At 44.7% G+C, this 19,535-nt stretch overlaps 1 protein-coding gene and 1 long non-coding RNA gene across 3 annotated transcripts in view; one reads left to right on the top strand and one right to left on the bottom strand.

Moving 5' to 3' along the window:
* The window catches only part of si:ch73-211e3.1 (mastermind-like domain-containing protein 1), a 65,364-nt gene extending 50,251 nt beyond the window's left edge, over nt 1-15,113 (top strand). Inside the window, exons 3-5 of one of the 2 annotated variants that reach the window (XM_064328451.1) lie at nt 11,488-11,604; nt 11,885-11,957; nt 12,921-15,113. In XM_064328451.1, coding sequence (XP_064184521.1) covers nt 11,488-11,604; nt 11,885-11,957; nt 12,921-13,927 — 1,197 coding nt within the window. In that variant the 3' untranslated portion in view covers nt 13,928-15,113. Of the gene's footprint in view, nt 1-11,487; nt 11,605-11,880; nt 11,958-12,920 lie in introns of both variants that reach the window. The other variant, XM_064328450.1, reaches the window with a different exon arrangement.
* Nucleotides 1,294-7,682, bottom strand: LOC135251225 (uncharacterized). Its single transcript, XR_010329102.1, has 3 exons — nt 7,452-7,682; nt 6,952-7,069; nt 1,294-1,655 (listed from the first exon to the last, which is right to left on the bottom strand). It is a non-coding gene; the product is annotated as an uncharacterized LOC135251225 (long non-coding RNA).
* Nucleotides 15,114-19,535: the final 4,422 nt, after the last annotated feature.

Raw genomic sequence — 19,535 nt, forward strand, 5'->3', positions numbered from 1 at the left:
CGATTAGATGTGGAATGTAAACATATTGTTTGTTCCATGGTATCTTTAGCATTAACCTAATTCAGCTGGGATTACCATGTGTTACCGAGGCCATATGGGAGGGAGCGAGGGAGGGAAAGAAAGGGGGGCAGTGGACGGGGGGGGGGGAGGGGGATTAGGACTTGATGTTTCAGCTTCAGCCAAAGGGCAGATCATAGCATTTTAAGCGGTTGTCTTTACATTTCCTCGCTTTTCTGGACCATGGTTTCTGCATTTAGACCAATTAGAGGCGGGTACATCGCTGCAGAAGGAACACGGGAGACAGACCGCCCGAATTTAGCAAGGGACATTCAGGAGTTTATTATTTAATTATTTAATTATTTATTGGTCGTTGCCCCTGTATTATCGTGTCTGACACACACGCACACACACACACATACAGTTCCATATTGTTTGGGACAAATACATTTTTTTTTTCTTGTGATTACTGAGCTCACCAGTGCTCTCTTTATTCTTCACAATGTTTCAAACAGTTGTATGCCTAAGATTTGTCCTGTCCCTTTTTTCTCTTCATATTTCTCTGCCTCATAATGGCTTCCTTGACTTTCATTGGCACAACTCTTCATACTGACAAATGGCAATAACAGACTCCTAAGGCAATCGAAAGCCTGGAATCAAGGCTAGATACTGAAAGCTTTCTTATACTTGCACTAAAGAATTAAAAGAACACACCTCAGAAACACAAATCAGAAACACCTGTGGAGTCATTTGTCCGTAACACTTTAGCACCATGAAATGGGGGGGGGGGAGCTGTATGTAAAAAGTGCTGATATTTCTACATGGTGAAACCCAAATGTATTAAAATACCCTTTAGGAAAAGCTGAGCATATGTACTTTGACCACATCTGAATTGTTTGATTACAAATATAAAATTGTGGAGTACAGAGCCAAATAAAGAAAAAATAGAAGATAGAAGAAAATGATTGAAGAAATATGCAAATGCTGGTATATACAGTGCCATTTAAAATGCCTTTACTGATCTGTCATGTCCATGAGGATTTATTAAAGTGCCACATTGTCCACCTCCTATTCCTGATTTCTGTTGGATGTAAACAGTCCTGTATATCCCATTGAGGACACCTTGAGGTCATGGTGTGGTGTGTGTTTTAAGGGGGCCGCTGTGCAGTATACAAGGGGTGGCTAACCTGATTTCAAGGTGTCTCTCAGTCATCAGTGGCAGCATACATTGAATGTTTGGGGCATTTTGATAAATGAGGCAAATTGATTGGACCAAGCCTCCTCCTCTGGATCTGGATTAAAAGAAAATGCCAGGTCCAAGGTTGGCTGGCCCTCACCTCCGTGTACGTTGTGAGCATGTGTACGGTAGAAAGCTCCAAACTCCTTAACCCACCAGACTGTGGTGGAGGGATCCAGAGCCCGTGCTGGTGTGACGGGCGCGTGACAGCGTGAGGGAGCCCTCTCGGGACCTGGATGAATAATGAAGAAGGCTGGTAATGACTAGGAGCCTCTTCAGATGCTTGCGTGAGGGAGACTCCAGGGAAAGTGGGCTGCTGTTGAGACAGATTGCGGCGCTGCCTGGACTCTCTCCCTCTCTCTGCTCTCTGGCTCGGCAGACAGGAAGCACTGGAGCTCCTCTCTCTCTCCGATGGCTGCTCCTGAAGAATGGATGATGGGGGCAGGGGTTGGGTTTAGAGCATTTCATCATGATTTCTCAGACCCCATGGGCCCCTGAGAAAGGTGTACACGGTAATGGGGTTTCTGATTTCTCTCTCTCTCTCCCTCTTTCTCTGACTCTCTCTCTCCCTCTCTCTCTCTGACCTCTGTCTAAATTGAAGATGAATAATTAATACAACTCTGCCTTCCTTTAATGGCTTCACACAACAAGAGCGGTGTGCTTATATACTCACACATGGATTGACATTCCTTTCCTCCATCTACCTCTCTTTCGCCTCAGAGTGGCTCAAAAGTCAATGTAAAATATAATTTCCTTTCTTACTGTTCACATCATATCACTGTTTTTCAAGGACTTTATTTCAAGCATGTTATTCGTATTCTCGTTATATTTTCCTTAGCCTTATTAGAAGTGATGGTGTTTGCGGCAGTCCTGCAGTTGTTGCGATGAGCTAGATTAGTACGATGATTAGTACGATAGATGCATTGTGAAGGGAGTAGTAGTAGCACGGTCCACAAACGAAGGTTCCCTTATGACACGAGGAATCGTGCTTTATTTCTATGATACGGGTGAAGGTCCTCACTGAGGCGCAGAAGTCTGGCCGGTGGCTTCCAGCAGATTGCGATCTCTTTCAGACACCTGCCGCAGGTCTCCGGACAGCGAGCCCTCCGCTTTCTTGTGAGGGGAAAATGCCGGAGGTCCCTAACACTCCGGCCGATAGATGAACTACCGGGAGGGGAGGAGTGCACTTCAGCTCTCCTGCTCTTGCTCTCGTTGGATATCTTTTCGGGCCCCTCGCGTGCTTCCAGGCAGCTGTGATTCTGCCCGGGATTCGGTTACACATCTCTCAGGTTTTTGAGCTGGGCTGCGCGCTTACGCATGAGTAATTCATGTCTAGGCCTGGGTGGCTCATGGTGAGGATATTTAAGTGTTTTTTTTTTGTTGTTGTTTTTTTTTAATTGAACCCAGTGCTCCGACCATACAGCCAATGACATCTCTACCACATCACAATACAAATGAATGTGCGTGAGATTAAGATGAATTTACTAAAACACATGTATGCAAAAATTATATTGTCATGGTCAAGAGTGCAATATGAAAGAATATTCACATGAATGAAATACATTTTTCGCGGTCTTACTTACAAGCCTCATAAATGAGCCGAATAAACCTTGAATTGTCTCATTGTAGAGGCAAAGTGTAGCCCAATGAACCATAAACCCCACCCCCCGCCACGCAGCAAGATTGTTGCTTTGAATATTTAGTGACTCCCTTGACACTGTGAGAATGTGAACATCCTTTGTGTTTATGAATATGGGCGAAAATTTGTGTGTGTGTGTGTGTGTGTGTGCGCGCGTGCGCATGTATGTGAGGGGAGCTGAATCTGCCTTTTGGTGTTTTCTGAATTGTATAATTGGATCAGTTTTTTAGTGGAGGTTTTCTCTCTTTCTCTCTCTCTTTCCTTCTCTCAGTCTCCCTAGAGGAGTTCACCAAGCAACAAAGAAAGAGGTTCTTTCTCCTCTTTGAAACAACAGCTGTTGACAATGAGAGAGAGAGGGAGAGAGAGAGGGAGAGAATAGCAGTGCCAGCAATTTCTACCTTTCTCCTCTCTCTGTCCTTCCCTCTCCTACCTCTGTGTTGCTGCCTTTCCCTCTCTCTTGTAGACCCCCCCTCCCCATCTGTGTCGGTTGGCTATTAAAGAGCAGCTGATAAAAATATCCATTTATACTATCAGTCCTACTAGCTATGAGGATCTCTGCAGACTTTAGACAAATTCAGCACTTGACCCTTTGCATTAAATTAAACTAACAGAGATGCAGTGCTGTTAAGCCAAGCCCACGGTACATTAAAGCTTAGTTAAAAACAGTCATTTATCAACAGGATCATGTGACTTGTCCACCATAGTGAAATTGCAGACTGCACAACGTAGTCAGGTGACAGAGCAGCGACTGTTTGTGTCAGCCATCGATTCTGGTTTTCATAGTGGCGGTAGCAGTGGCATGTTGCCTTCACTGAATATTAGCTTGTCAAAGGAGCAGTTTGTGTGGGTGAACTGATTTCTGATTGCCAAGGGAGTAGCTTGTCTTGAAAGATGATCATTTAGTAGGTGCAGAGAGTCCAGTATCAGGAGATATACACGATTATTTTGACAGATGAGGGTGGGTGTTCACATTTTCCCCGAGACAACGTTAGCGCTCAGTACAGACAGGCTGTAGCAGTGGGCAGAGACAGAGGAAGCAGGACATGCTGTCTTTGTTGGAGCGGAGAAGCTGAACTTGTCCCAAGTGACCTTGCCCCAAGGAGGAACGGGGAGGGCGGGCGGAGCGGGCCAGTGGGTGGTTGGGGGAGGGGGGAGCTGGGCTCACAGATGGCAGGAGATATCAGTCCAGGGTGATATGGAAGGGCCTTGCTTAGAAAGAGCACAAGCACATTAACCTCTGCTCTCTCAGAAACAACTGCTGTTCACTTTGAGAAGGGGAGGGGAGGGGGGTTAGCCTGTCAAATAAATGTACAGATAGACAGAAAGATGGCCAGTGGATATGCGCGCGAGCTGTCACTGGAGCAGTCATTTTGTGTGTGCCTTACCGAGAGCTGTGATCACTTCTAATTAAAATTGCCCACGTAGAAGCAGTCTGGTTCTATTGAATGCTGCTCATTCTGCCTCAACAATGGACTGCTTTAGCCAGCTGCACAGATCTGGGCCTTTTAGTACAATCATCAATAGGATCCCACCTCTGCCAGGGATTTCTGTTGATTGGGAGGCAAGGACGAGCAGGCGGAGCCAAGGTGCAGTCAGCACCACACCAAATAAAACCCAAAGCAATTCCCCCTTCTCCCCGGGTCAGAGCAGTGCTCGAGCTGTGCTTTGTTATGTTTTGATTTCCTGCGGAGAGCTGAAAATACACTTGTTAAAATTCAGTTGTACCACAGAAAATGTCAAACATTTTTTTTCCACGGATAATTGCCGTTGCTCAGAAAATGTGTTCAGTTGCAGGTTGTTTTCGGTGACACTGCGTACAGCAGTCATAACAGCATATTTTGACACTCATTGTTTCTCAGATTTGTCCTTTTGCAGGTTACGTACAGGTTAACAGTAATTGCAGTATGACTGTTAGGAAGTCGCAAATTAAAACTGGAATGGAAACCCAGATGTAGGAGTTGAAGCGGAAACGTCTCTGTGCTCCTGCGCAGCGAATACAAACAAAAGAGGCTAATGTGAGAGTGATCTGAGGCTCACGGCTCAGACTTTCTCCTGTGGCTCAGTCACGTCTGTGGGGCTACCCACTCTCACCTCCCTGCAGCCTGGGTCTGCCAAGAGGCGCCTTTCATCAGCTGAGAGCTGGGGTGGTGTGTGTGTGCGTGTGTGTGTGTGTCTATATGTGCGTGCATGTAAGTGTGTGTGTGTGTATGTGTGCATGTGTGTGGGTCTGTACTTAAGTGTGTGTGCGCGTGCTTGTGTGTGTGTGCGCGTGCATGTGTGGGTCTGTATTTAAGTATGTGTGTGTTTGTGTGTGGGTCTGTATTTAAGTTTGTGTGTGTGTGTATGTGCGTGTGGGTCTGTATTTAACTGTGTGTGTGTGTGTGTGGGTGGGTGTGTGTGTGTATGTATGCGTGTGTGGGTCTGTATTTAAGTGTGTGTGCGTGCGCACGCGTGTGTCTGGCACGCAGTGGGAGGACGGAGTAGAGGGGAGGGGAGGGGGTGTGCATGCCAGTAAAAGTCCGGGAATTCAGAGCGCTGTTTCAAAGGATCCCAGGATAGTTTACAGGCTTCAAAGCGGCGAGAGCTGGAGGGGGAAGAGGGGCATGGGAGCCTGGATATCCCCCACTGTCTCCTTTCCTCCCTCACTCGTTTCTCTTTAGCCACTCTCAATACCTGCTTCCATTCCTTTCTGCAGCCTGCCTCTTTGTGTCTGCCTGTTTCCGTCTTTCTCTCTATCCATCTTTTCATTACACAGCATGTCTGTCGGCCTCTGTCTCTCTGTGCCTTGTGGAGGGCACCTGAGACCGTCTGACCAGGAGTCCTAGCGGAAAAAGGGGGGGTTGTGTGGTTCTGCGGTCATGGTTACTATTGCCCCCTGGCCAAGTGGCTGCCAGTCTGCCGGGCGCTGCCTTGTGGTTTTTCAGCTGGCAGAGCGGAGTGGCCACAACTCCGCGCGGTCCGGGACCCGTCTGCCGCCCCAGAAGTAGGTCAGGCGTCACATTCATTAAAGTCCCCTGGCCCTGCGTCATGCCCCCCCATGCCACACCGGCCTCACTGCAGGACCGGTCCACATCACATCAGGTAGAGATGTGCGGCCGCAGCCAGAAGGGTGCACACTCTGGCTGACGTATCGCATGGGATTCCCAAAACCGTCACCGTACCCAGCTATACAACATTCTGTAACTAATTTTGTGGCATCATGGGAAGGTGGTGTGACCATCATGTTGTAACTGACTCCTTAATTAGTCTGGCAGTACAATAGGCGTGGATATTGGATTTTATATGGTTTATATGTCGCTCCAGGAAAGTGGTGGGAATACCGTGCTGCACTTGTCTTGATTGTGTTTGCAACCCATGGACAATGGGTTTGGACTATGGACACAGGAGTCAGAATGGGACAGTGCTCTTGCTACAGCACTTCCCCAACAGCTGGATCAGTTCCAGTTCTCTGAAACCTGTTTGCAGAACACCCCTGTCTGTGTCCCAGTTTTCTGGCTCTGAGCTTGAAGCAAGGTTGAAGCAAGTAACATGACAGAAACACTGAGCTTTATTCACCAATGGTAAGGCAGAGAGGGCTCCCTTCCTGGGTAAGCTCCCCCTCTCCCTCTCTATGGCTCTCTTGGTTTGAAATTGCAGTTTCCCATGGTAATTAATCTTTCAAGCTGGTTATAGGTGTTGACTACATAAATAAGCTTTTCCAGTTTATGGAAGTGCAATACTGTTGTGACAGTACAATGAGACAGCAGGGGCCTCAGCTCTCATTACTGTAACATCAGTGAGGACTCAGTCTGATTAAAATCATTTGTAATTCACTGCTGATTGATGTTTGACTAGTGTGATTCAAAACTTTAACATTTTGAGGCTAACTGTCAACAAATAATGCAGGCAGGTCATTAGTCAACACCATACTATACCCACTATATCCAGTGGTCCTAGTATGATACTTACATTTCAAGACCTTTCTGCTTAGGTTGTATACAAGCAAAACATTTCAGAGGATGTGTTAGTGATTTTCATCATTATAATAGTTACCCCGCTGAGTGCACTGAATCACATTTTAGAAATAAATGGCAAATACCTCCATGGGCGGTTGTATCTTGCGCAGAGATTAGATGGACTTGCTTCAAGCTCATCCAATGTTATTATGACTTGTGAAAACCACAACCCAACGTCACAAATGAAATAGGGTACAGATCCTATTAGGAGGGAAGCAAGAGAGGGATGAAAGATAAATAATGCAATTTTGAAGACCAAGGCAAATGGCAATATGCAAAATCAATAGCACGTTTAGTTCAATTTGTATTATTTCAAAGTAAATGTCCTATTGTTTTTTTTAAACCTTTTTTTTTATTACAAGCAAACAAAAGTAAAGATTGCAGCACCCAACCTTTCGATTTAGCTACAACCTTTAGCCATACCACAAAATAACTGAGGTATAACGCGGAAATAACAAAGAAGCAGTTATGTTTCTAGAGCAGTGTTTAGGCTATGACACCAGCTTGTGTTTGTGCATGTCTTCTCATTAAATCCTAGCTGAGAAGGGGAAGGAAAATGAGGGAACAGGATGCACCCACGCACCAGAAAGCAAGTAAACGGTGGCAATCCTGAAGAATATGTAGTTCACAAGGTAATTTGCGTTCCCACAATAGCCTACTTCAGAAACCAAACCCCAACCCCCAGTGCAAGTGCACGCGCACAATCAAATGAACCCCAAGAAATTAGCAAATTAGCAATAGCCATTAACTACGAAGTAAAATGCTACTTGGTTTGACTACTCCACCCCGAGCAACGCTCATGTGCGGAGATGTTCGGCGCAAAGGTATTGTTTTAATGTGTAAAGTATTCACAAAGTTACGAGAATAAATAGGACACTTGATGGTAAATGCTGGAGACTAACTATTATAAAGGGTTTGATCGATCGTTCATGAAAGTGTCACGCTTTATTGTTAATCTACTTTTATATACAGTGGCTAAACATACAAGTACAAATTTACATAAGCATTTGAGAAATTGGGTTTTTTTTCGAAGAGGGATATTCAGCCTTATGAGAACAGTGTCTTGCTTTTTTATTCCAGGAATAGGTGTGAGGTGGGCTATCTGTGGTTAATAAGTTACCATCAAAGGTATAGGCTAGTGCTTGAATCTTCAACGATTCTTAGAAGATTTAGAACATGTAGCCTACACCTTCACAGTGGAGACACGTTCGTTACTTGAAAAAGATGGAACAATACCAAGTATTCGCCGTACTGCCGTGAGAAGGTAGCGGGGCGTGTAGTTTGGCTGTGGCTGTTCTGGGAGAGGGGGGTGGCGGGTGGTAGAGGGGGGAAAAGCTGCTTCATCAACAGATCTAGGGCTGCTGTTTACTTTGGCACGTCACTGAGCCCACTGCAATGCATGTCCTGTCTGATTAGGGCGTTCTTCACCGGCTATAGAATCACTTCATCGTAATGTCCAAAGATGCTACGGTCGCACACAATGTTTTAAGGACGAACTGATTCGTGCGCTCTGGGCATTCATGACAGATTACATATCAAGTGTGTGTTTCCTTTGTACTCTTACACGCGTGTGCAACCGCAAGAGGAGAAAGGTGTCGTTCCACCGAAATCGCCTATATTAATTTGACTAGTGCGCTTAGAAAAGATTATTGGCAGGCTGTTATAGGGTGACAGAAACAGACACTAAAATTCTCCGACGTCGAAAAGATAAGCGACGCTCTTGTCCCTGGCCGCACACGATGCGTGCCTTCTTCCACCCTCAACCAGTGCGATCAAAATGAGCGAGCACTAAGGCGAACAGAAGACAGGATCCAGGGACATCTAGCGTTCATCGTGAAAAATCACATGCAGCGCTTGAACAAGACAGGGTGTAAGCTACAAAAAAACAAAGGCCTGCATTTAGGTTAACAGTAGCCAATTGTCCAAACGACGAAACAGCCAGAGTGCTTTTCCATGCTTAGTAAGACATATCTGGGAACTGGATTAGGCAGGCTTTGTGAACACGCCTTGTATAAATGGGTGTGGGTTTGACAAGATGCCAGTGCTCTCAGTGTAGCTACTACTGATGGAGACAGCGTTGGGAGTTTGGTAAAAATAAAAAGACGCCCAAGTCTGGAGGAAACTATGCTACTAATCATATCTTTCCGTCATTACAGTTTCACAACTACTTTGATGCGTGGGTGTGAGCAGTTTGACAGTTTATTCTAATGATATATATTTTAAAGCGTACATAGAGATAACTAATGGATAACGTTTACAATACATTTTTTATTGGACACAACTGTCGGTGAGGTTTATGGAGCGAAGTCTCATTCAGAAGTGACCACAGCACTGCACGTGATGTTTATGGAGATAATTTTACCTCTCACCCAGGGCTTTTTAGCTGCGAAATAAATATATACAGGACTGGCAGTTTTATAGCCTCTAGACACCTCTCTACTGAGAGTAATCATTGGAGTCTATCCTCGTTTGTTCATAGCGTTTGATCAAAGCAACTGGGATTGAAAGAAATAACGGTTTTGGGAGTTAGCATGAATCTTAGTTTTGTCCTGCGAGGAAATGGCCGTATTGTGCTATAATTTTAGTCGTCTACGGTCCACCTCTTTGGTGATTTTGGCCTGATTGGGAGTATTTTTTAAAAAGCTTCAAGTTTGATGCATATGACTGTGTAGTCTAACACATTGTGCAAGAACATATTCTTATCCTGAGTATCATTATTATTGTTGTTATTCTTTAAGAAAATGAATTATGATCAGTATGTATTGCTTTCTCTGCGAAGGGAATAAGGTGAATTGCTTTTGTATAGCAATTAATGCGATATTCAATACAGTTTCTTTGAATATGTGATATAATGGTTAGGTTGTAATGTGGGCAAAGCTCCAACAATGTATTCCAAACTGACCAATTTCAGCTTACAAAGCAGAACTACTTGCCTACCCAGGCTCTTCCCTTTGTACCCTCTTCTTTGTGCTCCTCAGCCTTCCTTTTTATTATTGTTCCTTTGACCGTGTTGCGAAGAGATTTATGATCGGAAGAAAAGCCTTCTCTGTCGGATGTTGCATTGACAACGGCCCCGGGCTCAACATCAGAACAATTAGTCATATTATTATGAAGTTCCCCACCGGCTCACCAGGCAACCACCCGCACGCACACGCGGACGCAAACAACCAAATAGCACGGCGCTGTTTATCGCTGTTCTGCGTTTGTGATTGCTCTGCTGGTGAAGATGTTCATTCAAAACCAACAAAGCACCATTTTCAGTGCTACGGTATCATGCACTATCATTTCTTACAGAATGCCCGGGGTTTTCTTTGAAAGGGGGTAGGAGGCAATACATGATTGAGCAGGCCATTGGAGCCCAAATGAAACCAAATCTTTATGTGCTTTATACCATTAATTCTCATGATGTTTGAAAGATGGATGCTGTGGGGGCAGCATGCGCTGAAAATAGTGGAAATACCTAGCCTTGCACAGAAGACAGGTTTAAGCTCAGAATACACAAACATGCTCCTCACTCTGGTGCTTTTCCAATTCTGCCCGGCCAGGAAAGGGATCAATAGCCATTACCAACACTAGTGCTGACAAGTCATTCATTTCCACTGCAGTGAGCAGCAATACTCCCACCGGGATGTCATTTGTGCGACCATGCTAGATTTGTGCATAACTTATGATACTCTGCACATGCAGAAATTTGTGTAAGTAAATTGCGAAATGCAGTCAAAGGTAGAACGCATCAAAGATCTGGGATTTGTATAGGATGTGAGTAGATTTTCACATGCCTTCACATGTGCGTAAGTGCAAACAATACATAAAAATATTGATTGGGTATTTTGTTTTGTTTTATTTCAAAAGTTTAAGGTCTCTCGGAGTGCTTTCTTTTCCACCTTTTCTTTTGTATCACATTTAGTCTTTTCCTGTATTTGTAGCTTGCCGCTGTGTATGTTAGATGGCCCATTCATTTTGTACACACAATATGGTAGCATGGGCTTTTGAGCAGAAGAGGATTCTGGGATTTCTTGGTGAGAGAGGAAGTCTTCTCCATGTGGGAATGCCTGATGGAGCGGGCTCTCCAGGGGCCAACACAAACAAACGCTAGTGGCTCTGGGAACCCGCCCAGTGCAGTTATTTACTGCTTACAGCCAGGAAAGGAAGCCTAGCTGGGTTACAAAGGACGGAGGCATTTTGTTTTGGTCATTTTGTTAAATTTTTTGCGCAGCTGTGTACTCTCTGATTCACCTTTTCAGACATAGCTGGATGTGTGTTGACTTGCTTCTCGTAAGGCCTCAAAACGAGGAAGGATTCATCTAATCAATTTCCTGGGTTTTATTTTAGAATGAAAATATCATGATTCCTGACATACTGCAGCTGTTACTGTTTTTCCTGTTGGTTCTTTTTTTAATTACAGATTTGATGAAGTACTGTTACGCTGCCATTCACTGAGAGCCAAAGTTCTTTATGAGACAGCTTGAATAATGGATTGATGTACCATATTGATTTGTTTGAAAGCATGTCTACCATCATTTACACAGTCTTGACTGATGCTGAAATAAAATGTAAAAAATTGCTCTTGAGTCGTGCCTCTCTGACTCGTCCCTCTCGGTCTCTCTCTCTTTTCTCAGGATCAGAGTCCTGGGATGGTTCCTCGGCTCCAAGACCCTTCTGCTGTGCCTCGCCCTACGCAGAGCAACTACAACATGCTGCTGAAGAGCCAGCTGATTAAGAAACACATCCTACAGGTAAGTCAGATACTGACAGTCAAACAACGGGGATAGTAATCTTTCTGATTGGTCTCAGTCATCTGTTTCTCCAAATAGATTGGCTTTGTCCACATGTACAGTATAACACCACTGTGTGTGTGTGTGTGTGTGTCTGTGTGTGCGCGCGTCCATGCACGTGTGTGTGCGTGCGCGTGTGTATTCTCACAGTAGACTGGCTTAGTTCATCTTTGGCAAATGGCAATGTGCCTGAGTAAGCATTACCGTGATGAGTGACAGCGTGATTCATGTGTGTGTGCAGGAGAAGCAGAGGCAGATGGAGCAAATGAACGGAGGCCAGATGTCAGACTGCCAGCAGGTGGTGCCATTTCAAGGTGAGGGCACCACAGGCATTCATTTAAAAAGGAGCATTCAGAAGACAAATGTGGAACTGAACTTACCAGTAAAATCCGTAGGAGGATGATTGAATACTGATCCAGAGGGGAGGGAGACAGTCGCGAAATGAAATTGCTTCACGGTGATGGGTTTGAGGTACCATCCTAAAATCGTGTCAGCAATACACAAAGTATATATCAGAGTACACACTTTGATGATTGTGCTGAGCTTCACGCTTCATGCATCCCAGCAGGTAATAAAATAATAAGACGTAAATGTTTGGAATACTTCCGCACTATGTATGTTCATACGATTCATCCTTTTGATACGCACTTTAGTTTAAAGGCAGCATTCTGTTGTACCACCATTACTGTAGTGTTCAACATGATTGTATTTTGATATTTTACATAACTCAGTATATCATTATATTTTGTATAGTGCTGAAGCTTGAAGCAGGAAAGGTGTTTTGATGAAGTCAGCATCTAATGGAAGCCTGTTCTGTTATATGCAGCTCTATGTCTCTGTAGCAGTCCCTGACTCCTGTCTGTAACAGCTGCTGGTCCTTGTAGTGTTTGAAATCACTCTCATAAGCAAAATTCTCTCCTATCTTGGGATGTGCTTTTGGCTCAGAATTACTTATTTGTTAGTGGTTTCCATTCTTATTAGCTTGCCACATAAGCGATGCTGCAGACACATGATCCAGTGATTCGAATGTAAGCTGCTATCTTTGCTATATCCATTGAAATATTCTTAAAGTAGCCATGCACGTTATACTTTACAGGTATTTTCCCCAGTCACTCTGAGGTCATTTGAGCCCATGCATTGATTTCTACCAGGTCATTTATGACGTTTAGAAGGCCAATGGCACAATGGCAAAGCCTGGATCAAACAATGATTCACTTCTCAATGACATATCGTATACTCACTATCAACGCGTTTCGGTTCTTCTTCCCCTCCTGTAGGTGTTGGCCGTTCCCTCCCCTCAGAGTGCGGATTCCCCATGGGGACGCCCCCAGCCAACCCCGCCATGCTGTCCCACAGCCCCATGCTGTCCGGCCGGATGGGGGCGCTCAACCAGCCTGGCCGCGGCGGTGGAGCCTTCATGGGCAACGCAGGCCCCAAGCCGGCCCTTTATCACCAAGAGTTTAGTGTGCCCCTTCAGCCAGGCCAGAGCATGATGGGAATGGGTGTACCTCCTCGGCAGCCCATGCACCACAGCCAAGCTCCAGCCCGGTCGGGAATGCCGGGCCCGTCCTTCCAAGGGGGGCCCTTACAGCCTCAGCACCTTCGACACGCCCTCCACCAGGGCGGCGCTCTCCCCCGCATGGTGTTCAACCCCCAGCAGCCGTCGCAGCCGCAGTCACAGTTGTGGCAGCAGCAGCAGCAGGGGCTCCCGCGCATGGGCTGCGATACGCACATGGACCCAGGGCTCCACCAGCATGCGTTCCCGGGCAGGGGAGCAGGCGGAGGGCCCCCGCAGTTCTCCCAGCAGCCCCTGCGCTCCGGCATGCCCGCAAACTTCACCCCCCACCAGACTGGGGCTCCTCCCCCAAACCAGGTGGCCCCCAACCTGCCTGGCAGGCACATGCAGAAGCTGCCTCCTGGCCACCCCCACCCCTCCATGGCCCAGCAGGGCTTGAGGCCCCGTGGCCCCTTGTCTGCCATGGCAGTGATGAAGCCAGTACCCCTTGGGATGGTGCCACCTGCCCACGGGATGGCTCCGCCCAGCTACTCCTCCTCCAGCAAGCACCCGCTTGGGATGGGGTACGGCAGTGGCAACCCAGGACATAAACTTCCCGCGTACGAGTGCGCCCAGCACCAGAGCAACGGGGGCATGCCTGGGGTGCCGGGAGGAGGTGGGGGAGGGGGGACAGGCGAGGTGGACTTCATAGAAACGCTAGTGGGGTCCAACGAGGACTGGCTGAACAATCTCACCATGATCGATGAGTACCTGGAACAAAACTCATAGTAGGCCCCCATGAGCACCTTTGCATGGGGAGGTTTCCAGGGACATGGTTGTGTTTCCGGAATGTTCAGAGCCATACACGACGGGACGTCGTGTGAATTTGGTAAAGAGCGATGCACTGCAAATGCCCCCAGTCTGGACCTTTACCCTCAGGCCACTCCCTCCCTCCACTGGTCCGTCCAGGGTGGGGAATGCGATCACACACACAAAGACAGACGGACAGAGGGACGTCCTCTGAATTCTGTAACCACAGCCATCGAGACAAAGCTCCTCATTCAGTTATATCTGCAAGGTGTGTTGAGCAGGAAGTGTAGCAGGCCTCAGAGGTATCTGGCCCAGAAGGGAATACACACTGATCAGATCCATGTACTGTAGATGTAAGCGTACTCCTGATGCAATTCACAGGCAACACCGATTCCCATAGCTTCCTTTGTTTCCTGGCAAATCAGCTTAAATTACCAAAGGAGGTCTAATTAATCACTTTGGGCAGACCAGGCATGTGTTACACTTCAGTGTTTTGCCACAGTGTCTTTTTAAACGTCAAACATTTTCGTATTATGAATGGATTCATTATTTGACATTTGTTGTGACTGAATGTCTTACACCATTTTAGTTTGTTCACAGACCAAAATAGACACAAAAATGTAATCTCAGTAAAGGATGTACTGAATGAGGTTTGATACTCTGTGCTTCTCGACTGTACAATGATGTAAACTGCTGTGTTTGGTATGGTCTTTTCTCCCTGCTTCTTCATCGGTGGAAACTTCCCAGCTGAACTGACAGCAGTTAAAAATTTGCTGGTGTTGATCAACTCAAAAGTGATGGTCCTGTGGTTCAGATTGATAAGGTTCACATAGGCTCTTGTCACCTCAATTGATGGCTAAGTATGATGATCCTGGTTGAGCTGCTTTGCTTTTCACACATAGCATCCTCTCAACTGTGATTGGCTAGGGTTCCCATGTGATGCCACTCTGCCAATCATGTCTGAAAACAGAAGTGAAAAACATGAGAAAGGCAGTTAATCTGCAATCTAGAAAACTGCAGGTGTACCAATGGGAGAGGAAGGAGATCTGCCATTGTGGTCCTGGCAGTTCTAGAACTGTTTAGTCTCATGTTTTTTTTTTTTATCGTGAGTGGAGGGAAGTTGGTCTGCAAGGGGCTTGTACATAATAAACTATTTTGTAAATTATGTTTTCCTAATCTATAACATATTAAAAAGGAGAAGTACACATATTTATACTTCTTTTTGTGCAAATGAATTCTGAAGGTTTCCTTTGTAAATAGAAATGAAAATAAAAACAACAAAAAAAACAGTGGTGTAAAAAAAAGCATTGATATAGCTTACAATTAAATCTGTTTTACAATAGGAGAATCCTTTATTTTAATTTGTTTTGAATATGCAGACAATACAGTTAGTTTTTCAGTAATACTGTGTATTACAGTGTTGGAATATTTGTTATGTTTTTGACATAACACTGCTCCTGGTACTCTGGTTTGGCCCAGGGTTCTAGATTGCGATGGAAAGAATCTGGAGATTGCAGTTTATGGCAGTACCCTAGTGACACAAAAACCCATCCCCAGGCCCACACTCTGCACCCAACACCAGTGTGAGGTCCAGGATCACCTGAATTACTCTATTAATTCTTTTCAGGCTCTGAAGAAAAACACACTACACCCTCAAGAGAAATGACTGATCAAGCATCTCACAAACATGGATACCACCTGTCTCTTATTACTTTGATGAAGACAGAAAGGTACCTCATATGGCAAAGACTGTAATATACTATTTGCAAAACTGCAAAAGTACATGTATCACAGACATAGGTCTGTGGCTGTGGTTGGAGACCCTGGGAACATTCCACAGCCATGCAAATGCATTGGATGGCATATTTCCAAATAGGGGACACTACTGAAACATGGGGTCAGGGATTTCAGCTTGGGGTGAACTGCAAAAGCGTTGATATTTCTACATCCCTCCGCACAGTGCCTCCATTGTAATACAGAGGTAACGTGAGTAAGCACTGTACGTCAATTTAAATTAGCACCTGCGCTCCATATTTTATCTTGCACAAAGCGTGTAATTGTCACTCAGAACTACGCTATTTTTGGTTGAAGGTGATTTGAATTTCAGACACTGAATAAAAGTACCAATGGATGCAGCGTGCCAGAACTTAAAGTTAGCTGGCTGTTCTAGAAAAGGTCCTGCCATACACAGTTCCCACAATCCTTTTCCGCAGTTCGCCCTAACCCTAGGGTGTCCCTTCTCTTTTGGATCTGTAACCAAGGAGATTATTATAAGCCATTACAGTTTGTGAATATCTGTGATTTATTTTATTTTTGTCTTGATATTTTTTAGATTTTAAAAAATAAAACTGTATAAATGGACGAAAGGCTCTGAGTCGTTTCTCGAATCGCCCGTTGTTTTTTCATCCTATTTCTTGCTTTCTGTAATTCTTAGCTTGATGGTTGTGCAAAACAATGCTTCCTACGCCACTCCCATTTAATTTCCTTTTAATCACACAAACACACATTTATGCCTTCTGGTATGCTGCTAACACCCTGCTTTTTCTTTACAAGCTTGAACCTGTTTACAAATAATTTACCTTTGGGCTGTTTTTGGTTTGGCTGCCTTACATGACATAAATTAGACATTAAACCCATTCATACTGCTGACGATCCGCAATGTGACATTCCACATGTCTTAATCATTTTAGGCTAAGCATTAATCACAATGAAACAGCAAGAATGTCCAGTGGTTGACAGGTGTATAATTAAATATAATTCACAAGTCTAATGCTGTGCAGTGTTGCCTAAGTCATTTGCATACATAATATAAAGCAAACATGAGAGGAATATAAACAGATACATAAACATAAAGCTGAATGGGGATGACACATGCTAATGGATAAAGCTGGCTACATGACAATTTATACGCAAAATACACATCACTTATATCTTTAGCTTCTCTGATAACCAGGTAAGTTCTGATGTATTTCCTTTGCTTGAGGTTTAACCCAATGCCTTATTGTTTAAATAAATGCTGTAACAGGCACACTGCACTTTGGTTTTGTCCATGAGGACAGACAGATAAATTACTTTTCAGATGCGCTCCTGCTGATCCACAGCACAGATGAATCTAGCTAACCATATAAATGTAACAGAAGATAAATATAAATCACAGAAAGCGCACTGGGATTTGAGTTTCCCCGTACTGGCCTGAAAGGTTTTCATTTCCTATTCCAGGCTTGGAATTATCTTTTGTTTTATGAGCCTGAAAAGCCCAAAGGTTGAGTCGTTGTGCTTCCATTGAGAACTTCTAGAGTAGGTACTGTTTATGGAGTACACTCCATCCCCCGAAACATCCACAGACACACACACACACACGCGTGTGCGCACACACAAATTTAACAAGGTAACTTGCTCTCACTAAGAGCGTTCTTCTCATTAAGCTTGCTAACCAAGACAAAGGATATGCAGCACAGATGGTCAAATGGGTGTCGCCCACTTCTTCATTGTCACTCAGGAAATACAAGTATTTTTTTTACTGACTGTATTTGATACTAAAACACGGGGGAGTGACCTGGAATGGTCTATTTTTGATGTGTTTCCTGTTTTGTGATTAAAGAATGTTGAAAACATGCAGTAACAATGCTTCCATCTGTCCAATTATGTCTGTACAAAAGCACTGTTATTTTCCTCACTTTGAGTGAATGCACAAGTCAGACCAAAATTAATAAAGCGGGTCACCACCACTTGTGCTTCTGGATCCAAGACATGAAGGAATTTAGAGGATTTATTGAATTTACCGTACCGACTTAGGACGGCATAGTGGTCCGGTGGGTAGCACTGCCTCCCAGCAAGAAGGTCCTGGGTTTGAATTCCGGCCTGGGTCTTTCTGCGTGGAGTTCGCATATTCTCTTTGTGTCCGCATGGGTTTCCTCCAAGTATTCCGGTTTCCTCCCACAGTCCAAAAAAATGCTGGTTAGCTAAATCAGCTAGGTATTAGAGTGTGCCCTGCAATGGCCAGGTGATCTGTCCAGGATGTGTTCCTGCCTCTCACCCAATGCAAGCTGGGATAGCCTCCAGCCCTCCTGCGACCCTGACCAATAAGCAGGTATAGATAATAGATAGATATTAAAGCATGTGTTCTTACAACGTGACTGCAAAGAGGCCTATATGGCAACTTAGGCTACGTTTACACCACACGTCTTGATGCCCAGTTCAGATTTTTTGCCTTTTTACCTCCTGTTTACATTTACACTATATGACCAAAAGTATCTGGACACCCCTTGGTCTGGGACTGTTTTCATGGTTTGAGCAAGGCAAATCTTAATGCAATGAAATTCTAGGTGATTCTATGTTTCCATCTTGGCCTTTTGTGGGAAGGCCTTTTCCTGTTTTCGCATGTCGATGCCCCCGGGCACACAGTGAGGTCCATATAGAAATGGTTTTGTCGAGATCGGTGTGGAAGAACTTGTCTGGCCTGCACAGAGCCCTAACCTGAACCCCAAAATCGCCCAATCAGTGCCTGTCCTCACTAATGCTCTACTGAATGAATGGAAGCAAATCCCAGCAGCAATGTTCCAACATCTTGTATAAAGCCTTCCCATAAGAGTGGAGGTTGTAATAGCAGCAAAGTGTGGACCAACGTATAAATGGCAATCATTTTGAATGAGATGTTGGATTTCAGGTGTCCACACACTTCTGGCCAGGTTGTGTACTTTAAAAGTGACCCATATCAGTGTTAACACGGTTTACACTTGAAACATGTGTACACGAGGATTTGGTTACCAATACGACAAGTAAACCATGCCACCACGGCCATATCGCCATCTGCAATGGAAACAAAACGAGACAGAAATAATAATTCAAGCTATTGTGTTTTGAAGCATCTTAGGTGCACAACGAACATCCCCTAGCCCATACCAACTCTCCGCCATACTGGCTTAAAAAGCACGTACCTTCAGTATTCGTCCACTGGTTTTAGCCTTCATCGTCCGTTTAATTTCTTTAAACAGTTGATGTTACCAGCAGAGAATGTTTGTGCATGTAGCCTAATTACGTCACACGCCACTCAAATGCGAAAAAGCAGAAGAACATTTGAAAGACTTAGCGCAGGGGTCCTCAATCTTATCCACAAAGGGCCGGTATGGGTGCAGGCTTTTGTTCCAACCAAGCAGTAACACACCTTCTACTAATCAACCACTAGAGTCTTTGCCAAGGACCTCAATTAGTAGAATCAGGTGTGTTAGTGCCTGGTTGAGACAAAAGCCTGAACCCACACCGGCCCTTTCTGGATAAGATTGAGGACCCCTGACTTAGCGGATCGCAAAGCTGGGAAATTCTTATCGGATTCCTATTGGATTTATTTCCACACACGAATGCGGCCCAAAATGAATCTGAAAATATCAGATCTCATTGGCCATGTTTTTTTCCTGTTCATAATAGGCTACACATTTGTACTGTGAAACATGAAGAAAAAATAGGAATTGGATCACTTTAACCAGGTGGTGTAAACAAACCTGGTGTCTGGAATGAAACACAAGACGTTTCATTAAAAAAAAAATTAGCTTAAAGATTTTAAAATAAAATAAGATCTTAGATATAGTCA

Source organism: Anguilla rostrata, chromosome 3, assembly GCF_018555375.3.
Source record: "Anguilla rostrata isolate EN2019 chromosome 3, ASM1855537v3, whole genome shotgun sequence".
Lineage (NCBI taxonomy): Eukaryota > Metazoa > Chordata > Actinopteri > Anguilliformes > Anguillidae > Anguilla > Anguilla rostrata.